The sequence below is a fragment of the Acanthisitta chloris genome, unplaced genomic scaffold, assembly GCF_000695815.1.
Source record: "Acanthisitta chloris isolate BGI_N310 unplaced genomic scaffold, ASM69581v1 scaffold30628, whole genome shotgun sequence".
Lineage (NCBI taxonomy): Eukaryota > Metazoa > Chordata > Aves > Passeriformes > Acanthisittidae > Acanthisitta > Acanthisitta chloris.
In genome coordinates, this window is record NW_008688069.1 from 3,385 (window position 1) to 21,649 (window position 18,265).

Below are 18,265 nucleotides of genomic sequence, written 5' to 3' on the forward strand. Positions count from 1 at the left end.
TCAGTCCTAAGTTCCCTTTTCAGAATCATCAGAAATCATATTTTCTCCCCAAATCCTTGGGACCTGGGCTACCAAGTAAGTTGTGGGAGGACTGCAGGTGGAAATTACACTCCAAGTCCCATGCTCATCTCATCTCCTCTAAATTAAGACATACTTGCTGTAGCTTTTTCATCCAAGGTGGTTGCCGAGAGTAGGAATGGGATAGACGCTTTTGCAGCATAATTTCTCATGTTCTGAGGTAAAGGTCTAAAACATGTCAGTTGTTCACTGGTTGTACACTATTATGCCATGATACCTGGTGTGGGGGGCATGCTCCTGTCTCCCAAAGAACAGAGTTTTTTAAAACAACATATAAATATAGAAAGTATTGGGCCTGTTCTAGCTCTTTCTCTGACAAACTGTATGTGATGTCTGTGAATTTCTGGTGTTGATCAAGGGCACTAGTTAGTTTTTTGTCCAACTGAAAACCAGAGCTACTGTATGGGGAGATAGATAAAGAAGTGATGTAATGGATGGTTGGATCGTTGATGATTTTCATACTGCAGATTGATCTTTTCTGATAGAAAACAGAAGATGCTGAAATCTCCCAGTGTAGCTGTTACTTTTATTTCCATGTAAACAGTCACAATGTTTTTATCTGTTGAAAAGACAATTAATTTCTTTTCCAAACACAGGCTGCTGCAGAATCTGCTGAGGCCCAGACAATTCGTTCTGTTCAGCAAACGTTGGCGTCCACAAATTTGTCTTCCTCCCTTATTCTCAATACTTCTCTTTCTCAACACGCAACGGTATCAGCGTCTCCTCAAACTCTTCAACAGCCTCTTGCCAGAGCAATTGCTCCAAAACCCTTGACCATGAGACTGCCAATGAATCAGATTGTAGCTTCTGTTACCATTGCACCAAACATGCCAACAAACATTGCAGCTCCATTGATAAGCTCTATGGGAACAAATATGGTGGCGACGCCGTCTTCGTCTCAAGTCAGTCCCTCCATGCAAAGCCAGCAGCACCAGATGCAGCAGCTCCAGCAGCAACAGATGCAGCAGATGCAACAGCAGCAACTACATCAACATCAAATGCATCAGCAAATACAACAGCAAATGCAACAGCAGCATTTTCAGCACCACATGCAGCAACATTTGCAGCAGCAGCAGCATCTTCAGCAGCAGATTAATCAACAGCAAATGCAACAGCAACTGCAGCACATACAGCTTCAGCAAATGCAGCAGCAGCAAATGCAGCATATGCAACACCAGTCACAGCCTTCTCCTCAGCAGCATTCCCCAGGAGCCTCGCAGATCACCTCTCCCATCCCTGCCATTGGGAGTCCTCAGCCAGCACCTCAGCAGCACCAGTCACAAATACAATCTCAGACACAGACTCAAGTACTGTCGCAGGTCAGTATTTTCTGAAGATGAATGATCTTGCAACAAGGCTTTGTGTTGATGGAGGGGGTAGGGGTAAAACCATATTTGGCTGAAAACTGTAAATTGTTGATGGTAGTTATGCAGGGATGCATAACAGATCAAATGATCCTCTAAAGTGTCTATTAGATAGGCAATAAAGAACTACAATGTAGCTGTGTATCATCTTTTAGCTGACTATAAATCATTTTGTTTAAAAAAAAGAATAAAAAAAGCTGTGCTCTTTTTCATGTGATGCCTTTTTAATTTATTTAAGCTTTACCTACAATATGTGAATCGACTGGCCTAATAAATACCTGGACCTTATGACTGCAAAATGGCCTTTCAGAGTTATATGCTATAACCCTTCTTTCTCTAAAAGTGAAAAATGCACTTCAAGGCAGTATGAACTCATGAAGCCCTTAAAGCACAGTTGTAACTACCTGTAAAATGATGATTGGATTTCATACAATCATACTTGTATGACATGAGTTAGTTGATGGCATTTTTTGTCATGAAAAAATAGAGTAAGTCACGGATTTTTGCCAAAGCTCTTAATTTTTTTTTTTTCCCTCTCCTAAATGTCTTCAGAAAAACAAATGCAAGTAACTGGACTTAAATGTTTGACCCAACCTTTCACTTCATTTCTCCAAATAAACCTGCCATAGTTTGTAAGAAAATATATATTGACATTTACCCTCTTACGTTAATTCCAATTACAGAACAAATGTGAATATTATATTCTGTGTCGAAGTGATGAGTTTCAGATTTAATACACTGTATTTTTAAAAGGGAAATGCACTTAAATAAAACTGTTATTACAGAAAGCTAAGATGAGAAATGGAAGAGTTTTTAATACGCTGTAAACCCAGTAGAATATTTAAACGAAACTCCACAACCGAATAATCAATGTAAATATTTTCTTTAAAAGTTGTAAGTTTTCATATCATGTGTTGTAAAGTTTTCATAAATGAGGCTTTAATGTAAACACTGGTAACATGAATTATTAATTGCTACATTGCTTATTGTGTTTTTATGCTGTTTTATACTTTTTTATGAGTTATGATAGCAGCAATTAAGTTGTTTGTATTTTGCTTATCTAAAATAAATGCTTTTATCTTGCTATAGAATAAACACATTTCAGTAAAACTGATGAGCCGTAAGTCTTTGATAGAAAACCCAGAAACGTTTCTTTATGCAAATGGTTTCTTGTGCTTTTTTTTTTTTTACTCCTTTGCATTTTTAGCAAACGTGCTGGATAAACAGGTATGGGTTGGAATTGAGGGAGTGTTTGGCTCTTGTATCCACCAAGGTGCAGTGATGAAGAGTCACAGGCAACTTCTCTGAGATTTCTGTGACTTTGGTGAGAGAAGGCAGGTGGTAGAGCCACCAAGCAGTCGTGGTGTCCTGTGTTACATTTACCTGCAGGAGCAGGGGAGCAAACCTGGCTCTCAGCAGTAGTGTTCAGAGATGCAAATCAGCACATATTGTGGTTTTCTTTGTATCTCAGAGTTTCAGATGTAAACACAGCTACTGCTGTGTAAGACCCCAACTCTGACTCAGGCTGGTCCTGAGTTGTCTGACTTTTATTTTCTCATAAAAGTAGAACGTGATGGAGAGGGATGGAGAGGGCAGGTGTTTGATATGAAGGGTTTGGAAACGTTCGCATCCGATGTGTTGTCAGGTTGTTAGTGCTGTTCCTATATTTTTTACTCTGGACAGAAAGAAGAGATCCTTTATTTTCTTCTTTCCCTTCTTTGCCTGCAATATCTGTGCTGTGAGTGCAGCCTGACCACTATCCCCAGTTGTCTGGCATGATTAATTACAGCATCTGTCCTGTCAGAAGCTATAATGAAGAGGTCTTGATAAAAATTGCAAATTACCACTGGCAACAATCTTAAACTGCTTATGATAAAATGAAAATTAAAAACAGCAAGTGTCAAACCTGAGCAGAATCCTAATCTTGTTTGAGGCATGGCTACCATGCTCAGACCACAACCCAAAAATAATGGAATATAGATCCCCCCAAAAAAGTTACAGACAGACTCGAGGGAAGAAGTACTATACCATGTGAGTTTATTCATAACAAATTCAGCTTTCAATATTTCATCATCCTCAGGTACTCTGTTTATTATGTACAAATATTGAACAGCAAGAGATTCTAATTATAAATTTATAGATTTCCTGAAGCAGAAAAAATCATGTATAAATTGAAGCTTTTCATAATAGGTGTTAGTTGACAGCTACCCATGCTCCTAATAGCCTTAGCATGATATCTAATAATGTCTGGGATGGAGAGTGTTTATTCCAGGCATGAGGAATCCTGTCTGCATTAGGAATGGCTGGTTGGGGGAGATTTTGTGTGTGTCAGTTTTAACCAATGTTACATAACAAAGAGAACCATTTTATAGTCGTTTTGAAACCTTTAGACAAATGTCTTCAGAAATAATTGCTAAACTGCATGTGACAGTAATTGTGTATTAGTTCTATAATTGTCATTTTGAAGACCTATGAAGTATCGTTGGAAAAATGTCACTAGTGATAAGAGTTAATTACAACTGAAGTCTGTTTTCAACTATTTGCAGCGAGAAGCAGGTGTTATTACACTCATTAAATGGTTTCATAAATCCTGGGTTTTATCACATTTGATTAAGAGCTGCTGAACTACTGATGTTCAATTCCAGGAAAAATTGTTTTAATTACTGCAGCTAAAAAAAAATATAAATTAATCATCAAGCAGGACTGTACATTTTAAATATCAAAATTTGAATCTTGAAAAACTGGAGCATGCCCCTGCTTGCTACAAAATTATATTTTACATTACCCACAATAGCATATTGCAGAACATCTTGTGTTTCAAACTGTGCAAGTTTGTGTTCATGTTCCCTAAGTCTAAGTGAATAACTGTGCTATCATAGGTCATAAATAAAACTGTTAATTTAAATTGCTTGATATGCAATTTATACAGGGAAAAAATGCAATATCCCTATGATTTCAGTGTCGTGTACACTTTAAAGAATGTTTTCCTTCATAGCATTTACAAGCACTTAACTGCTCCCTTCTTTTCCCAAGGTTTCAGATGCTTTATCACCCCAGTTAACCACATTCTACTTTCACATTAACCCAGGTTGACACATGATGAAAGAACATAAGGAGGTTTAATTTTTAGCTGACACAGGGTCATTAGTTTCTAACTTGGAGAACAAAGCCTTTAAATACCTCTGTGCAACATAATCTCAATTTTATATTCTCACCTGACCATTGTGGTTTGCAGGACAGATGGATTAAATATCTCAAGTTTAACCACAAGTCTTGCACTGACTCTTTTCAATGGGGATTCCTATTTGAATGGCTCCTTTTCCATTTCTCACTTCATGGAGTATTTTGCAGCACTGGACTGCATTCTAACCTTTCCCTCCCCCCTTTGTTTGGCTTTTGTTTTGCAACAGCTGTTATTATCGTTTTTGGTCAGCTGTGATTGCTGGAGGCAAAATAGGACCAGATGGTGTTTTGCTATGCATGAATGGCGAGTTAGAGGAGTTTAGATTGAATAGGCCAAGTTTGAATGGTGTCTATGCACCACCTGCCCTCTTCAGCAGCAGCACACACATCATAGGAGCATGATCTGTCTCAGACCTACTAGAATTGGATGGGAATGGAGAGCGCCTCGTTGGATTTTCTCCATATTTATTGATCTTCCATGCACTAACAGCATAATGCAGTACACAGTCAATTTGAGTTAATTGGATATGACACAGCATGTACATGTAATCTATCACCAGAGTCTCCTGGTACACTTTAGGTTTTTCTGCCACAAGAACATGCAGTATTAGCCTGCATTAATAGGCTAAGTGGATGGAAGTAAAACAGGATCATTGTAGGGTTTGATTTAACAAAATGTACTGTAGTTTTAAAATTATACCCTTGAAACTGCCAGAGATGCAGTTAACTATGAACATTTCTGATTTGATAGACTGGACTGAGTATTTTGGCACAGAACAAAATACATGTCATTCCCATACATTTCTGCAAGGTTTGCTGCTGAAATTTAAATGAACATAGAGAGCAGCATCAACAGGGATGGGCCAGAGCTGTTCAGAAGAGTAGCAAAGGGCTGATTTGGTATCCTAAAACTGGTCAGAGAGGTAGAATTTAAATGTTACATAAATGTAAGATCTGTTGTGTGCTCCGTTAGGGTTGACTGAAAGACATGGGGTTAGGAAGAGCTGTGTCTGGATGTTGCAGAATGAAATACATATGTTATGAATAATGAATAAAATATAGAACAATAATATATAATACAGAAATTGCTTGAATTGTCACTGCAATTGGGTGTTTCAAAGCCTACTTAATATGTAACTGAGGGTTGTGATCGTGCTCTAAGTTGGCAGGAGCTGCTCACTCGGCGTCTTTGTCTGTGGTGTCAGGTAGCTGAGTGAGCTACTTTATTATGAAAATTGCATCCAACTGAAAAAATGCTAAATATTTTCAAGTGCCTGTGGGAAAAGCTAGGTTTGTATTAAAGGATTTGGTTCTTAAAGTCACCAAGAAGTTAATGCTTCTCAGGTGCATCTGAGGGAGAGAATTTTCGATTATAATACTAAAATCTTTCAGAAGTGAATGTATTGCTTTGAATGAGCTGCTCTGACACTTCAATAGGCTACATTGGAGATTTATAATGCATTCTGTTTACCTCAGTTAAAAACCAGAAGTGGTATTTTAAATAGTGGGTTTTGTCCAAGTTCTTGGAGCATTAACATCTTCAGTCCCTACACAAACCAAAGTACTGGAGAGTTTTCTTATAGGGTTTGAAATTAAATTTATTTTAATCTTCTAGGTGAAAAAGGTTGAACAGATAATTATGCTTGTTGTGGTGTAGTTATGTGGACACTTCCTACAGGTATCGTTTATTCTCTTTCCTCTCTGGGAATATCTTTATGGTACAATGACATTTGGTCTGTTATTTTCTCCAAACTGGAGTTGCTACATCATTTTAACTCTGCTGCTCTAATTGTAACGGAAAGGCTTTGATCCAGCAAATCACTTAAAATGAGTGGATAATTCATGTATATAAGTAGTAATTTCATTAAAGTGACTAGTCTTAAGCTGTGTTATACAGTTGCTCAAGTGCTTTCATAGATCAGGGGTCTAATTGCAAAACACTATTTGTTTTCCAAACAGTTCCAAGTATTGATAAGTAGAATCAGAACCTAAAAGTAATACAGCCTATCTTACATCTTCTGCATTTTCTTTTATTATATTACATTCTAAACAAGGCACAGGTCTCATTTTCAAGCACAGATATCTGAACCACACATTAGTGCTGGTTCAATGACTGTGACTCATCATAAATGTGTAAAGAATTAACCACCTGATGGTGAATTGTATCCACAGTCATTTAGATGGGCTGTGCACAGGTCTGAAAACCTCTACCTGCATGAGCAGTCACAGCTCTTGACTGAGCAGATGCCTTAACCAAATATTTGTATTTACAAAACAGAGAAGTAAATGCAGGCAAGCAAAGCACCAGGATGCCTGCTGGCAATATTTTTGAAACCTAAAGGGTGGAGCTACTGCAGGCTGGTTTATTTTAATGCTATATCCCATAGTGGACTGGTAACAAACATATACATTGCATTAGCACAAGGTACATAAATAACAAATCCCCTGTGTTATGATTTTCTCACTGGTGGTTACAGGCACTTAATTTTGGAATTGGTTTTGGTGTTCCATGCATCATGAGAATTGACTATTTATTATATTTAAAAAATTGTAAGTAGCTGTAGCATTTATTTCTTTCTTTCCTCTTCCTAATTTTGGAAGTGCAGAATATTCAATACCTGAAAATACAGAGCTCACTTTGGAAAATTCTGCTCTATCAGCTGTTGATCAGGTAATTCTCACTGCTGCACCAATGTGTGTATAAATATAAACTGATAGTAGTGAGCAATCCATGTATGCATTCCAGCCTCATGTGAAGGTGCCATGCCCTGTGTGCCCATAGCACAGGGCAGGGAGCATTTTGCTGTTGGCTTTGTGATGTGGGATCAAACAGCTGTGGAACTGCACTCTGCCTTCAACCAAATCATATTCCCTGTTCCTCCCAACTTCTTCTCACTTTTCCTGTTCTCCCTTTCCACATGTCTCTCTGCTTGGCTAAGCACAGGAGCAGCCAGGGTTTACTTGTACCTTGCCAGCTCTTGCACCCTGCTCCTACCTGCTTACCACCTGTGAAAAACCCCTGAAGAACTTCTCTCTCAGAGCCCCATTGTGTTCCTCCTGTTCCTGTGGATCCCAAGGAAATTAATGATCATGCATATACATGATACATATTTGTTTTACTAGACAGATGTCCAGATGTGTGCACTTATTTGTACGTGACAAATGGCTAAAATATACACAAGTCTGAGATATGTATTTGGGGATTTTAGAGTTAACATGCTAGGTGCTTTGCAGCATGGGCTGCCAAAGGATTTGGTTACTGCTTAGCATGCCTTGGCACTGACAGAATGTAGAGGAAGCTAGTGATAATTATCATCCTTGTGTAAACAGACTTTCTCCCTTATAGTATTGTGGCAGATAAATCTATACGTGTTTTGGTCATTTACAGCAGGTAGTGCATTGCAGCTGATCTGGAGCTCATGGTGAAATACATGTAATTCCAAGTGTCAGTTTAGATACTTGTGTTTCTGTAAGGGCTGAGCAGTCTTTTTTATTTCCCTCCTTTTTTTTTTCCTTTTACTCCAATGCAAATGAAATCCTTATCCTTCAGAAAACAGCCAGAGCTTGCTAGCAGGCTTGGACAAATTAAACATCTTTGCACAAAAATTGTAATAAAAATGTTGATGTTTGCTGAAGCTGTACTTGGCTTTAAACTGAAGGCTGAGTTTGTTCTGATTATTTCTTTCCATTTTCAAAGCTGCTGATCAGCAAAGTAGAATTGATGCATGATTCTGCAGCTCTGCCCGTTCAGCTGCACAACAGGCAGCTCCTCACTGGGAATTGGTGCCAGTCCCAGTGCCACAGGGCACAGCAGGACATGGGTGTGTGGCCATTGCACAGGTTCCATGTTTATCTCATTTCACCTCTCTTTAGTGTTAAAAGTCAATGCAAGATAAAACTGATCATTTCAAAGGGAGCATGGACCACTACATCTTCTCAGCCCCGTGGACATCAGTTGTGTGACTGCAACTACTTAGCAGGACAGGAGATCTCCTCTATGCCATTAGAACAAATTCTCCACAAAACCAACACCACTGAGCACCAGATCTATTAAAAATTAAAACCAACTTTGCAGTGTACTCAAGGTTAAATAAGAGGCTATGAAGACAGTAGAAATAATCCCAGTAATTTCAGGAGACTTTGGGTCAGGGTTTAGCTGGAAATGGACACAAAAATGCTGCCATTATGAGCATGCTTGTAATGTTTTCCAGTGACGTAGGAATACTTGGTGCAGAAAGAGAATTTGAAGGAGAGGGAGGAACAGCAATTTTCCTTCTGAATTGAGAAAATGAAAACTGTTGTGTGTGTGTTGCTATCGCAGCAAAGTGTTTCTATCCGGGCTCAATGTTTCAGCATGTAAACTGAAATCTGCAAAGTGCCTATGCAGAGCATCTGGGAAAATATTCGTGATTTAAATGCATTAAGCAAAATGATAATGTTATTTGACTTTGGTTAATCAATAACAGAGGAGAAATACAACACTTTGATTAACCTTCTGCCATGCAGCACAAAGTCAATGAAATCAGAAATACTTTGTTCTTTTTTTTAAAATTTGCATAAGTTACAGTGAGGTTTCATTCTGGGAACTGTGATTTTTTTTCCCTGTCGTTATCTGTATATTTTATCTGCAGTTTGTTTGTTGCTTTAGAACAACGGATTTGTCCACTGTAGACAAAATATGCACTTTCTTCAGTTCCTTACTTGAGGTCAAATTCTCTTGAGGAGAACAAGTGTGGCTTGTGTAGCTGTCAAAAGAGGGTTTAGTGCTTGACCCTAAGAAGCATTCAAAGCCCAGATCTCTCTTTTTTTATTGCTTTTCATTTTCATTGTTTGTACTTTATACTTAAGAAGGGGCCTCTGCAGAGGGGAAAGCCCCTGCTTTGGTATTCACAACTAGCAGCCTTCTACTGAAACACCTCAAAAGCTTTTCACAGCAAGAATTTGGAAAGCACTGCTCTGTGTCAACTGCTGGTGCATAATCACACCCTCCCAAGGAGGGGCTGGGGCAGGATGTGGTGGTACACGTGCCGGATGGAGCCCTGGGATGATGGGATGGAGGTGGAGCCAGGAATATGGGGCATATGCATAATTTTTCTAGCAATAAAGAGAAAATACCAGAGGTATACAAGCTTGGATGCAATAAAGTGTGAATCCAAAAGGATAAATGTAGCTGAATTAATGTAGTTTAGAGAAGGTACAGACAATAGCTGTTTAACAGGGTGCTCACTAAAAGCTACACTTTTATGTATCTGTGCTCCAACAGAAGTTGTCTTACATTCTCTACAGATGGTGTTTATATAGTGTGCACAAACTCAGAGTTAGAAATAGCCATAAAAAAGGCAGGGGATTTTGTATAATTATTCACAATTACTATTGTGTAATTGGAAAGTGTAAGTATTATATTGCATTTTATTTTATGGAACTACAGTGCAATTATACTTGTAAAAGCTGTTAACAGTATGAAGCGCCTAATTTGTAAAAAAATTGCAAAATACTTGTAGTGTTCCTAACTGAACAGGAGTTTTGGTTAACATACAAATGTGGTAAAGGTGATTTCAAATCCTCTCCTTCTGGGTTGGCAAGACTGTTGCCCTTATCTTTTTTTTTATCTCAGGTAGTAAGTCACAGTTCTCCAGGGCCATTCCAATGGAGCCAGGAGCACAAGAGGACCAAACAAACAGATGGACTGAGATACCCCAGACCTGAGCAGCAGAGGAAGGTCACCTCTTTGGAGACTCACACAGTCCTTGCAGGAGCCTGTCCATGGCAGGGCCATGGCTCCCATGTGGGGTAATTCCAGGCTCTGCCAGGTGGGAGGTGGGTGCTGCACGAGCTAAAGGCATGAAACAGAATTAGAGAGATGCCTAGCTATTTGGTCATCTACATAAATTGGGTCAGACTACATATGCTATGTATTCTGGGATAATTTGCACCCTTAAGAAAGCCTAACAAGGAGCAGTTGCTGCCCTATTCAGAACAGAGACTCCAAATAGGCATTTGTATGGGGAAGCATGGTTTTAATTACACAGATCTCCAGTCAACATCTGGGAGCTAAGGAAATGCAAAGGTACATGAGCACTCTGTATCAGTATCATCTGGTTTAGCAAACCAGAAGCATTTTGCAGGGTTCTGTCTCAACAGAGAATATAGGAAAATAAAAGCTGAATAAGTCAAGAAGCTATACAACAAAGAAATAAAGTAGCTTTCAGGTTACTTGGGAGTACTGGGGAAAACAAGCCCCAACAAAACAAAAATAAAATGAAACACAAGAAAACACTCTTAAAATTATGGACTGGATGAGCTTTCACGTGCAGCAAAAATTCCTCCAGAATTGTATTTGTTGCTCATAATATTCCACTGGGAATAACATGACAGGCTTGCAGAGTCCCTGCAGGGTGCAGTGCATATGCAGGCACCATCCAAGCCTTGTTCTTGAGGGCAAATGTTACTTACTGTTTGTTACCACTGGTTCAGTACTCTCATTTTTATGCAGACTTGAGGCTGTATCATTAGTCTCTGATGCCTGTTCTCAACAGCCAGCCTGTCCCAGCCAGGCAATGTTGATGGCAAAGTGACTTTCAAGATCATCATAGAAAGTCCCTGAGATGTGAGAGCTCATGCAGGCTCTGATGTGGGTCAGGGGCATTTTGACTGCTGGCTGCCTCAGGTGTGAGGAAATTGGAATTAAGGATGTCCCATCCCTGGAAGTGTTTCAAGGCCAGGATGGGGCTTTGACCAACATGGTCTAGTGGGAGATACTTCCTGCAGGGGGTTGAAACTAGATGAGATGATCTTTAATGTCCCTTCCAACCTAGATTATTCTATGATTCTATGATTTGATAATTCTTTTGCTTTCAAAACTTTCACTATAGCTACAGCCAATATGAAGTTATGGAAATAACTATTTTAATGCACATGAGGATAATGTTATATGTCCCCTGGAAGATTAAAAGCCTTGGGAGGAGAAGGAGGGACGAGAGAGATGATTTCCAGCCTGTAATCTTGCATGTTTGATTATTTGTTGGTTTTCTGTTTCTGATGCAAAGCTGTTTAAATTGCAGCATCTTGGGGTCAAGGATGGAGTTACAAAATCCCTATTCTTGGGATGGTGGATACTGTAACATGGTACTGATCCACCTTGTGGCCTCTCTATGCTACTGAAAAATGATTGGTAACAAGGCACTGAGGAGAAAGGTGGAACTGGTGCAATGTGTTGGAACTGCTACAAAAGGACAGCAGTGCCAGGGGTTCACTGCCATCCTCCCTCTTGGTGTAGTTTGGTGGATGAGAAGTGCAGCATTATTACATGGATGTTCAACTGGCTGATTTTGTGATGAATGTTGGGACTAGGTGTGGGCAGAAACCCCTGTGGGGCTTGAAATAGATATAATGAGAATTCCTAAAGAATTTATGTTTTACTTCTATTTTGGTTTTGTTGAGGATTTCTCTCTATAAAAGTGGAGTCGAAAGGGAAGTTTGTTAGAGAACTTTTTGTTAAAACTGAAGCAGCAGGTTAAATAGGTGACTTCATGAAATGCTGAATGAGGTTGCTATTATTCTTGATGATTAATTGACACCTGGGATGTTTAATTGCTGATAACTGCACCTGTTTCTTTAAAACATCCTCCTGGGTTTCCTATGTGGAAAAGCAGAGGGTGAATGGCTGATCACCTGCAGCTCAAGGCAAATATTGCTGTGACTGAGATTTGCTGGTCAAGTACTGTAAGAAACTGAGTCCTTCGAGCAGATTGATGATTCCTCTGTGAATGAATCAGCGTTTGAATAAAGATTCATTAACCTATTACAGCATCATATATAGCATTTCCACCTTATACTTTTAGTTTCATGCCAGTGGGGTTTTAGCCATCACCTCTTGAAATTCATTGTGAAGCTCGCAATGGCTTTGGTGCCAGTGGATGAAATCTTGACAGAGCAACTTCAGTACTTTTTTAATGTAAAAGAATTATTCTAACTCAGAGCTGTGTTAAATCCCTGCTGGCAGTGAGGTGAAAGCTGTTTGACTCTGAGCCCTACACAGTCCTGTTTAGCTCTGCAGCCCCATAGGAATGATTGTGAGCAATACTGAGGTTGGGGAAAATTTGGGGATATAGTTGGTGTTGAAAGAGTTGATACCGTTTCTCCTTACTGTATAATTTGAGTCACGTATTTGTGAGTGCAGTGCCTCACTTTCAACACTTAGGCAATTAAGCAGCTAGTAATTACCAAAAAAAAGTGCTGCCTCACTGTCCCAATATTTGGTCACAAAGAAAAATCAATATTGCTGGGTTTTTTTGTCTTTACATAGGGATGGGATTAGATTCTGTTCCCTACTCCCTTCCCACTTTTGGTACATATACAGCTCTTTTAAGCAATACAGATTTGCTTAAAAAAACCAATCCAGCAGCATAAACCAAAACCAACTGTGTTCATTGAAGCATTTTGTACACCATAGCTCCTACTTACCATTCTTATTCATCTGGCATTTACAGAGAAAGCCTGTCTTGATATCTTGAAGGCAATTTTAATGAGTACACATCATGAATTTTCCAACTGCTTTTAGATTGAAAATGATTTCCTTTCTATTTATCACAGAATCATGTTATTTTACATTTTAAAAGGTTCTTACACACCTCCCCGGCACCTGGATTGTAAGTGATTATTGGCTATTGTAGTTTGAAAATGAAAGTTGGTAGAATTTACTTCAAGCCTCTTCAACAAGATAAAAAAGTTAACTTCTGCATAAAAAAAAAAGAATAAAACTGCTGCATAGCTACTGTAGTCTCAGCTAAGTACCTGCTCTGACATATTCAAGCAAAAAGGTTAAGTCCTGCACTCCTTTTCTGTACAGCACCTGTACCAGCCATCCCATCACTCTTGCAGAACAGATATTCGACTTGTCAGACTCTCCCTGACAGGATGCTCAAAGTCTATGATGGTTCAAAGGGTGGACTGGTCAAACTCAGCAAGGAAAATCCATTCAGGTTTCTTCAACATGAAGACACCATTTCTGGTTTGGGAAGCCCATTCAATAAAATTTGTTGGAGTCTGGAAGGTAATCTGGGAAAAGAGTGTGTTGTGTGTGTCTTGTGCTTATGCTTGTACAAGAGCAGCTGGTGTTGGGTGCTAGAGAATGGGCTGGGTAAAACTTTGCAACCACTATTATAGTCTTATGTTAAAAAGACTAATTTTAAAACTACTGCTAGGTTATTCTGGCTTCGTGAAGTTTCAGAATGGGGAAGGCAAAGCTGAGTTTCATGAACAAACTCTACAGGCAAAATCCATGACAATGTGAGGCTAAGCAGGAAAATTTACTATATCAAGTTAAGTTAGTCTCATAGTCTCCTTTTCAAGCCTTAAGTCTAATTGCCAAGCACTGAGCAGTAAGTACTAATTTTCTTTCTTTATCAAACTGTAGATACATTAGGAGTATTTCCTTGTTTTATGGTTCAAATACTGCTAAAGCTGAGTACACCCAGCAGTGACCTAATCCTGCTCTGCCAAACTGGCCGAGTAACTCTCAGTTTCAACAGGAACAGATGGAGGCTCCTGCCTGTAAGACTCTGTCTGCTGTTTGATCACCACTAATCGTGTGACTTTATTGACTTCTCAGAAAATAGTGAATATTTTGCTCTCAACCTTTTAAAACCTCAGTTTGCATTAAAAAAATATTTAGAGTGAAAAGAAATAATGAAATTTCTCTCCCCACATTAAAGAGATGATTAAGAATAAGAATTTTAAGAAGCTCAATCTAAAGAGTTCCTGATTGATTTGCTGCAAGTTACTGTGAATTAGGTCTGCAAGGAAGAAAACAGGATTATGATCATATTGCCTTAGAATTTGTACCATTTCCTATTCTCATTACAATTGCAGGAATGAAGTACTTCTGTCACACAATTTAGCAGTCACTAGGGTAAAAGAGATTTATCATTTTGTTGCTAGTTATTTTGATGATCATAGTCAAGGCCAGAGAGTAGCCAAAACCGTAGTTATATTTCATGTAGGCTGGTCACATGCTTTACTGTCTGGGCCAACATGGCACTGAGTGGAAAGGCCCATGTCCCATGGACAGCCTGGAATTAAAAATCTTGCTTTCATGGTTTAACAAACTGAAGCCACCGTGACCCCTGGAGAGTGAGGATCCATCCAGTGGTGCAGGGGAGACATACTTAAGGGCTGCTGGTTTTCTGTGGTGTGGTTGCCCACACTCTGAGCACTTTTCAAGTGTTCCCACTCTGAATCCAGTGGGTGGGTTTGTGGTGAGACTATTATTAATGGCCTTTGAGTGTATTCCTTGAAATGGGAGGCTTGGCAGACTCCTGGCAGTTTTCTGGGCTGCAGCAATTTAATACTGATGCCTGAAGCCTGATGCCTAGGATCTAGCACATTCTGCTCAGTGTTCATATTTAAGTACAAATTTGCAGACAGGGAGCAGAGAAATGACTTGTTTTTTAGCTAGCTATCACATATGGCTGTTCAGTTTTTGTGTGAGGTCTTTACAGAGAGATCTAAAACTTATTTTCCGAAAATCTCACCAGCAGAGAATATGATGGCAGTTCTTATTAGGATAAGAACACAGCTCTATTTATGCAGAAAAGCTGTCTGTTTGTTAATGATTTTATGTAGGTAATAGCTAGCAGTAGTGATGGTAATTCATTGCTTGGAACACATTTACCCAAAATACTTGTATTTATTTTCAGAGAAGATGACATATACTGACTTGTTCAATACGGATATAAAGAAATATCTGTTGTGTTTTACAGAACAACTGTCTTTATTCTCTCTTTTCCTTTGTCCCTTGAGCTTTAGAGTATGACTATTTAATTAAAAAGATTGAATGAGAGACCAAGTTTAATTTTTTCTAAACAATAAACTCCAACATATTCAACAATGTCTCATGCCTTTCTGGCATTTTGACGTACGCCTGCAGCAGAGTCTATTGAATTTGGTATGTGACTAAAATCTAACAAAGAACACTGTCTACTGAACTCTAAATCTGCTTGGTTAAATCATTCAGTGTGCTGTACAAGTTGTACAGCTGAAACTGAAAATAAGCAGAGCCCTTACAAAACATGGCCAAGAAGCAGCTTAGCTAAAATTCTCCAGATACAACTTAGGAGCTTTGGGGTAGTTTTTTCCAGTAAGAAACCCCCACTGAAATACTTACTTGATATGAATTTATCTTATTTCTTTCTCTTGTTATTTATCAATACTTCATAACTACTTAAATTAAAACTGCAAGAATTGTGTTTGGTTGGATCCTTGCAACCAGTTGCCACAATGATTGTTATTTGGGTAAATACATTGCTGCAGTAAGAATCCTGTCTGCCTGAGCTGCAGAATTGGCTCAGCATTGACACATCCATACAGTTAGACAATAAATCCTTTTTCTGCAGGATGTAAAAAAAAAAAAAAAAGCCCTCTACTGAAAAATAGAAGTGCTTTCTTGCATCTCCAGTACATCTGTCTGTCAGACCATACTCTGCAGGAGAGACACTTCCATCTCTTGGCACATTGTAAATAATAAAGAAAAATAACCATAAGGCAGTACATTATCACATTTAAATAACAAATAAACAAAACAGGAGACAACACGCACTGAACTTTGAGAGATCTATAAAGACTACATTTCATGCTGGATAGGTCCTAGAGGAATGGGCAAAAGAAGATGAGAATACTTTTAGAAATCTGGCGAAATTCTGTTATAAACCCCAGGCTATGGATTTAGCTTTGTTCAAACTCTGTTGAAAACAGTGATTGGAAATAAAAAGTGAGGATATTTATGAGCTGTTTAATACAATAATCTGAAGCCATGTTAAATTTAAATGACCTATTCCACATGGAGCTTGCACCCTGGATTATATCAGGGCAGTTATAATGAAAATAGCAGGTGTCCTATTGCTTTTTGGTCAATTACCATAGCTAATGAATGAAGCAAATTTTTTTATTACAATTTAATTGTGCAAGATTGTTCATCTCACTTGCGGCATCTGCTTTTTTTGCAAAGGCCTCGTTTTGAACCCCATTTTTTCAGAAGTAGGTCATCTAGAGCACAAAGAGCTGGATCCAGCACTGTGCCTATGAACTTCTGTACCCAGGAGGATGTGGGATGAGCCCCAATGCCAGGGGCTGCATCCTCTCTCATTTCAGGCTGAAACTACTACATCCACCTCAGTGCTGAAGACTTCCCACCAGCCCATTTTTTCCTGGAGTTGTATTTCTCAGCACTGTGTTTCTCAGCACCAATGACCATGACCATCAGCAGCAGAACAGTGGTAATGATATAAATATGGTCTCTGATTTCAGGCTGTGACTTCTATGCATGTGTGAAGTCAATCACCTTAACCACTGAAGAAAGATTTCCTCTTACATACTTGCCTTGGGTGGCTGTCCTGACTGCTCCTTCTGTTGCTGTACCCTAGCCAAAATGCTCAGATGGTACTATTAACCTGGACCCTCCCAGCCTGGTGGCATCTAGCTCAAGCAGAAGGGACCCATATCTCACAACTGGGATGTCTGGACACCACAAGAGTGCTTCACTGCACTGTGCAGGTTTGGTATATTCATTGCAAAATATCCTTATGGCTCACTGGGCAGTAAATAGCTGTGGTACTGAGATGCACTCCTGCTACAAGAAGACATCAAGTCAACAAATGAATTATTGAGTAAAACTCTATGATCAGATTAGGTAATCACAGTGATCCCTTCTGGCTCTAAAATCTATTATCTTAATTCTCATTTACCCTAAGGCCATTTTAACCCCCTTCAGCAATATAAATGGACCTCAAGGAGTGAATATTTATATGCCCTTAGAGGTATATTTTTGTTGCTGGAGTGATGCCTCAGTAACCTTTGTGTGAATGAGAATGAGGAACTCTGAGTCCCTCAATTGCCATGTTGGAAGTTGGTTCAGGGGCTTGGGTTTTGCTCATGCCTGTGGTTTTCCTTGTCTGTTGATTGCATTTAGACTGTTTGGGAGTCTTTGATTTAATATTTTATTAAGGTTGATTCGTGTAACTTTGTGTATACCTTTTGTACTGGGTATTGACTAACTGGTGACATAACTAACTGATCCACCTGCCTTTGGCACAGTGCTCAAATCAAGGTGATTATGTTTCACAGATATGCTGTGAAATCATACCAACCTGTGGGGAAGTGAAAAGAAACCAAAGAGTAAATTTAAAATGGTCTGGGCTATAAGCTTGGGAACAAGTCCTAATGGCCCTCAACTGGACATCAGATGTCTTGGAGTGTTGGTGAATCTCAGCTGGTGGGAATCTGAGTGGCACCAGGAGCTCAGTGTGAAAGTAGAACTGCATAACCTAAGGGCTATCTATTATTGTTGTTGTGGCTGTGCCTCCAAAATTGGGTTTTCTGCTGTAAAACCTGAAGTAGGATGGCCTTGATGTGCAACACATGCATGCACACTCTAGTAGCAGCTTCATCTTTCTTGTGATCTAAACGTGATCTAGTAATAAACAAAAATTCATGGTGGGTGCTTGGATTAGATGAACATCTGCTCACTAATCTGTTTTTAAACTGCATAGTGGTTCTTCCCTGTAAGCTTTTCACTTGGATGAAAAGATAGCAAAGAAAAAAGAAAAAAAAATCCAAAAGAGAAATTCAGATGCTCCAGATTCCTG

The 18,265-nt window shown here is 39.1% G+C and overlaps 1 protein-coding gene across 1 annotated transcript in view; it reads left to right on the forward strand.

The window, feature by feature from the left end:
* The window catches only part of TOX3 (TOX high mobility group box family member 3), a gene marked incomplete at its 5' end in the record, with an annotated part of 5,024 nt that extends 2,482 nt beyond the window's left edge, over positions 1-2,542 (forward strand). Inside the window, one exon of the mRNA XM_009080885.1 lies at positions 675-2,542. Within this exon, the coding sequence (XP_009079133.1) occupies positions 675-1,412 (738 nt within the window). The remainder of the gene's footprint in view (positions 1-674) is intronic.
* Positions 2,543-18,265: the final 15,723 nt, after the last annotated feature.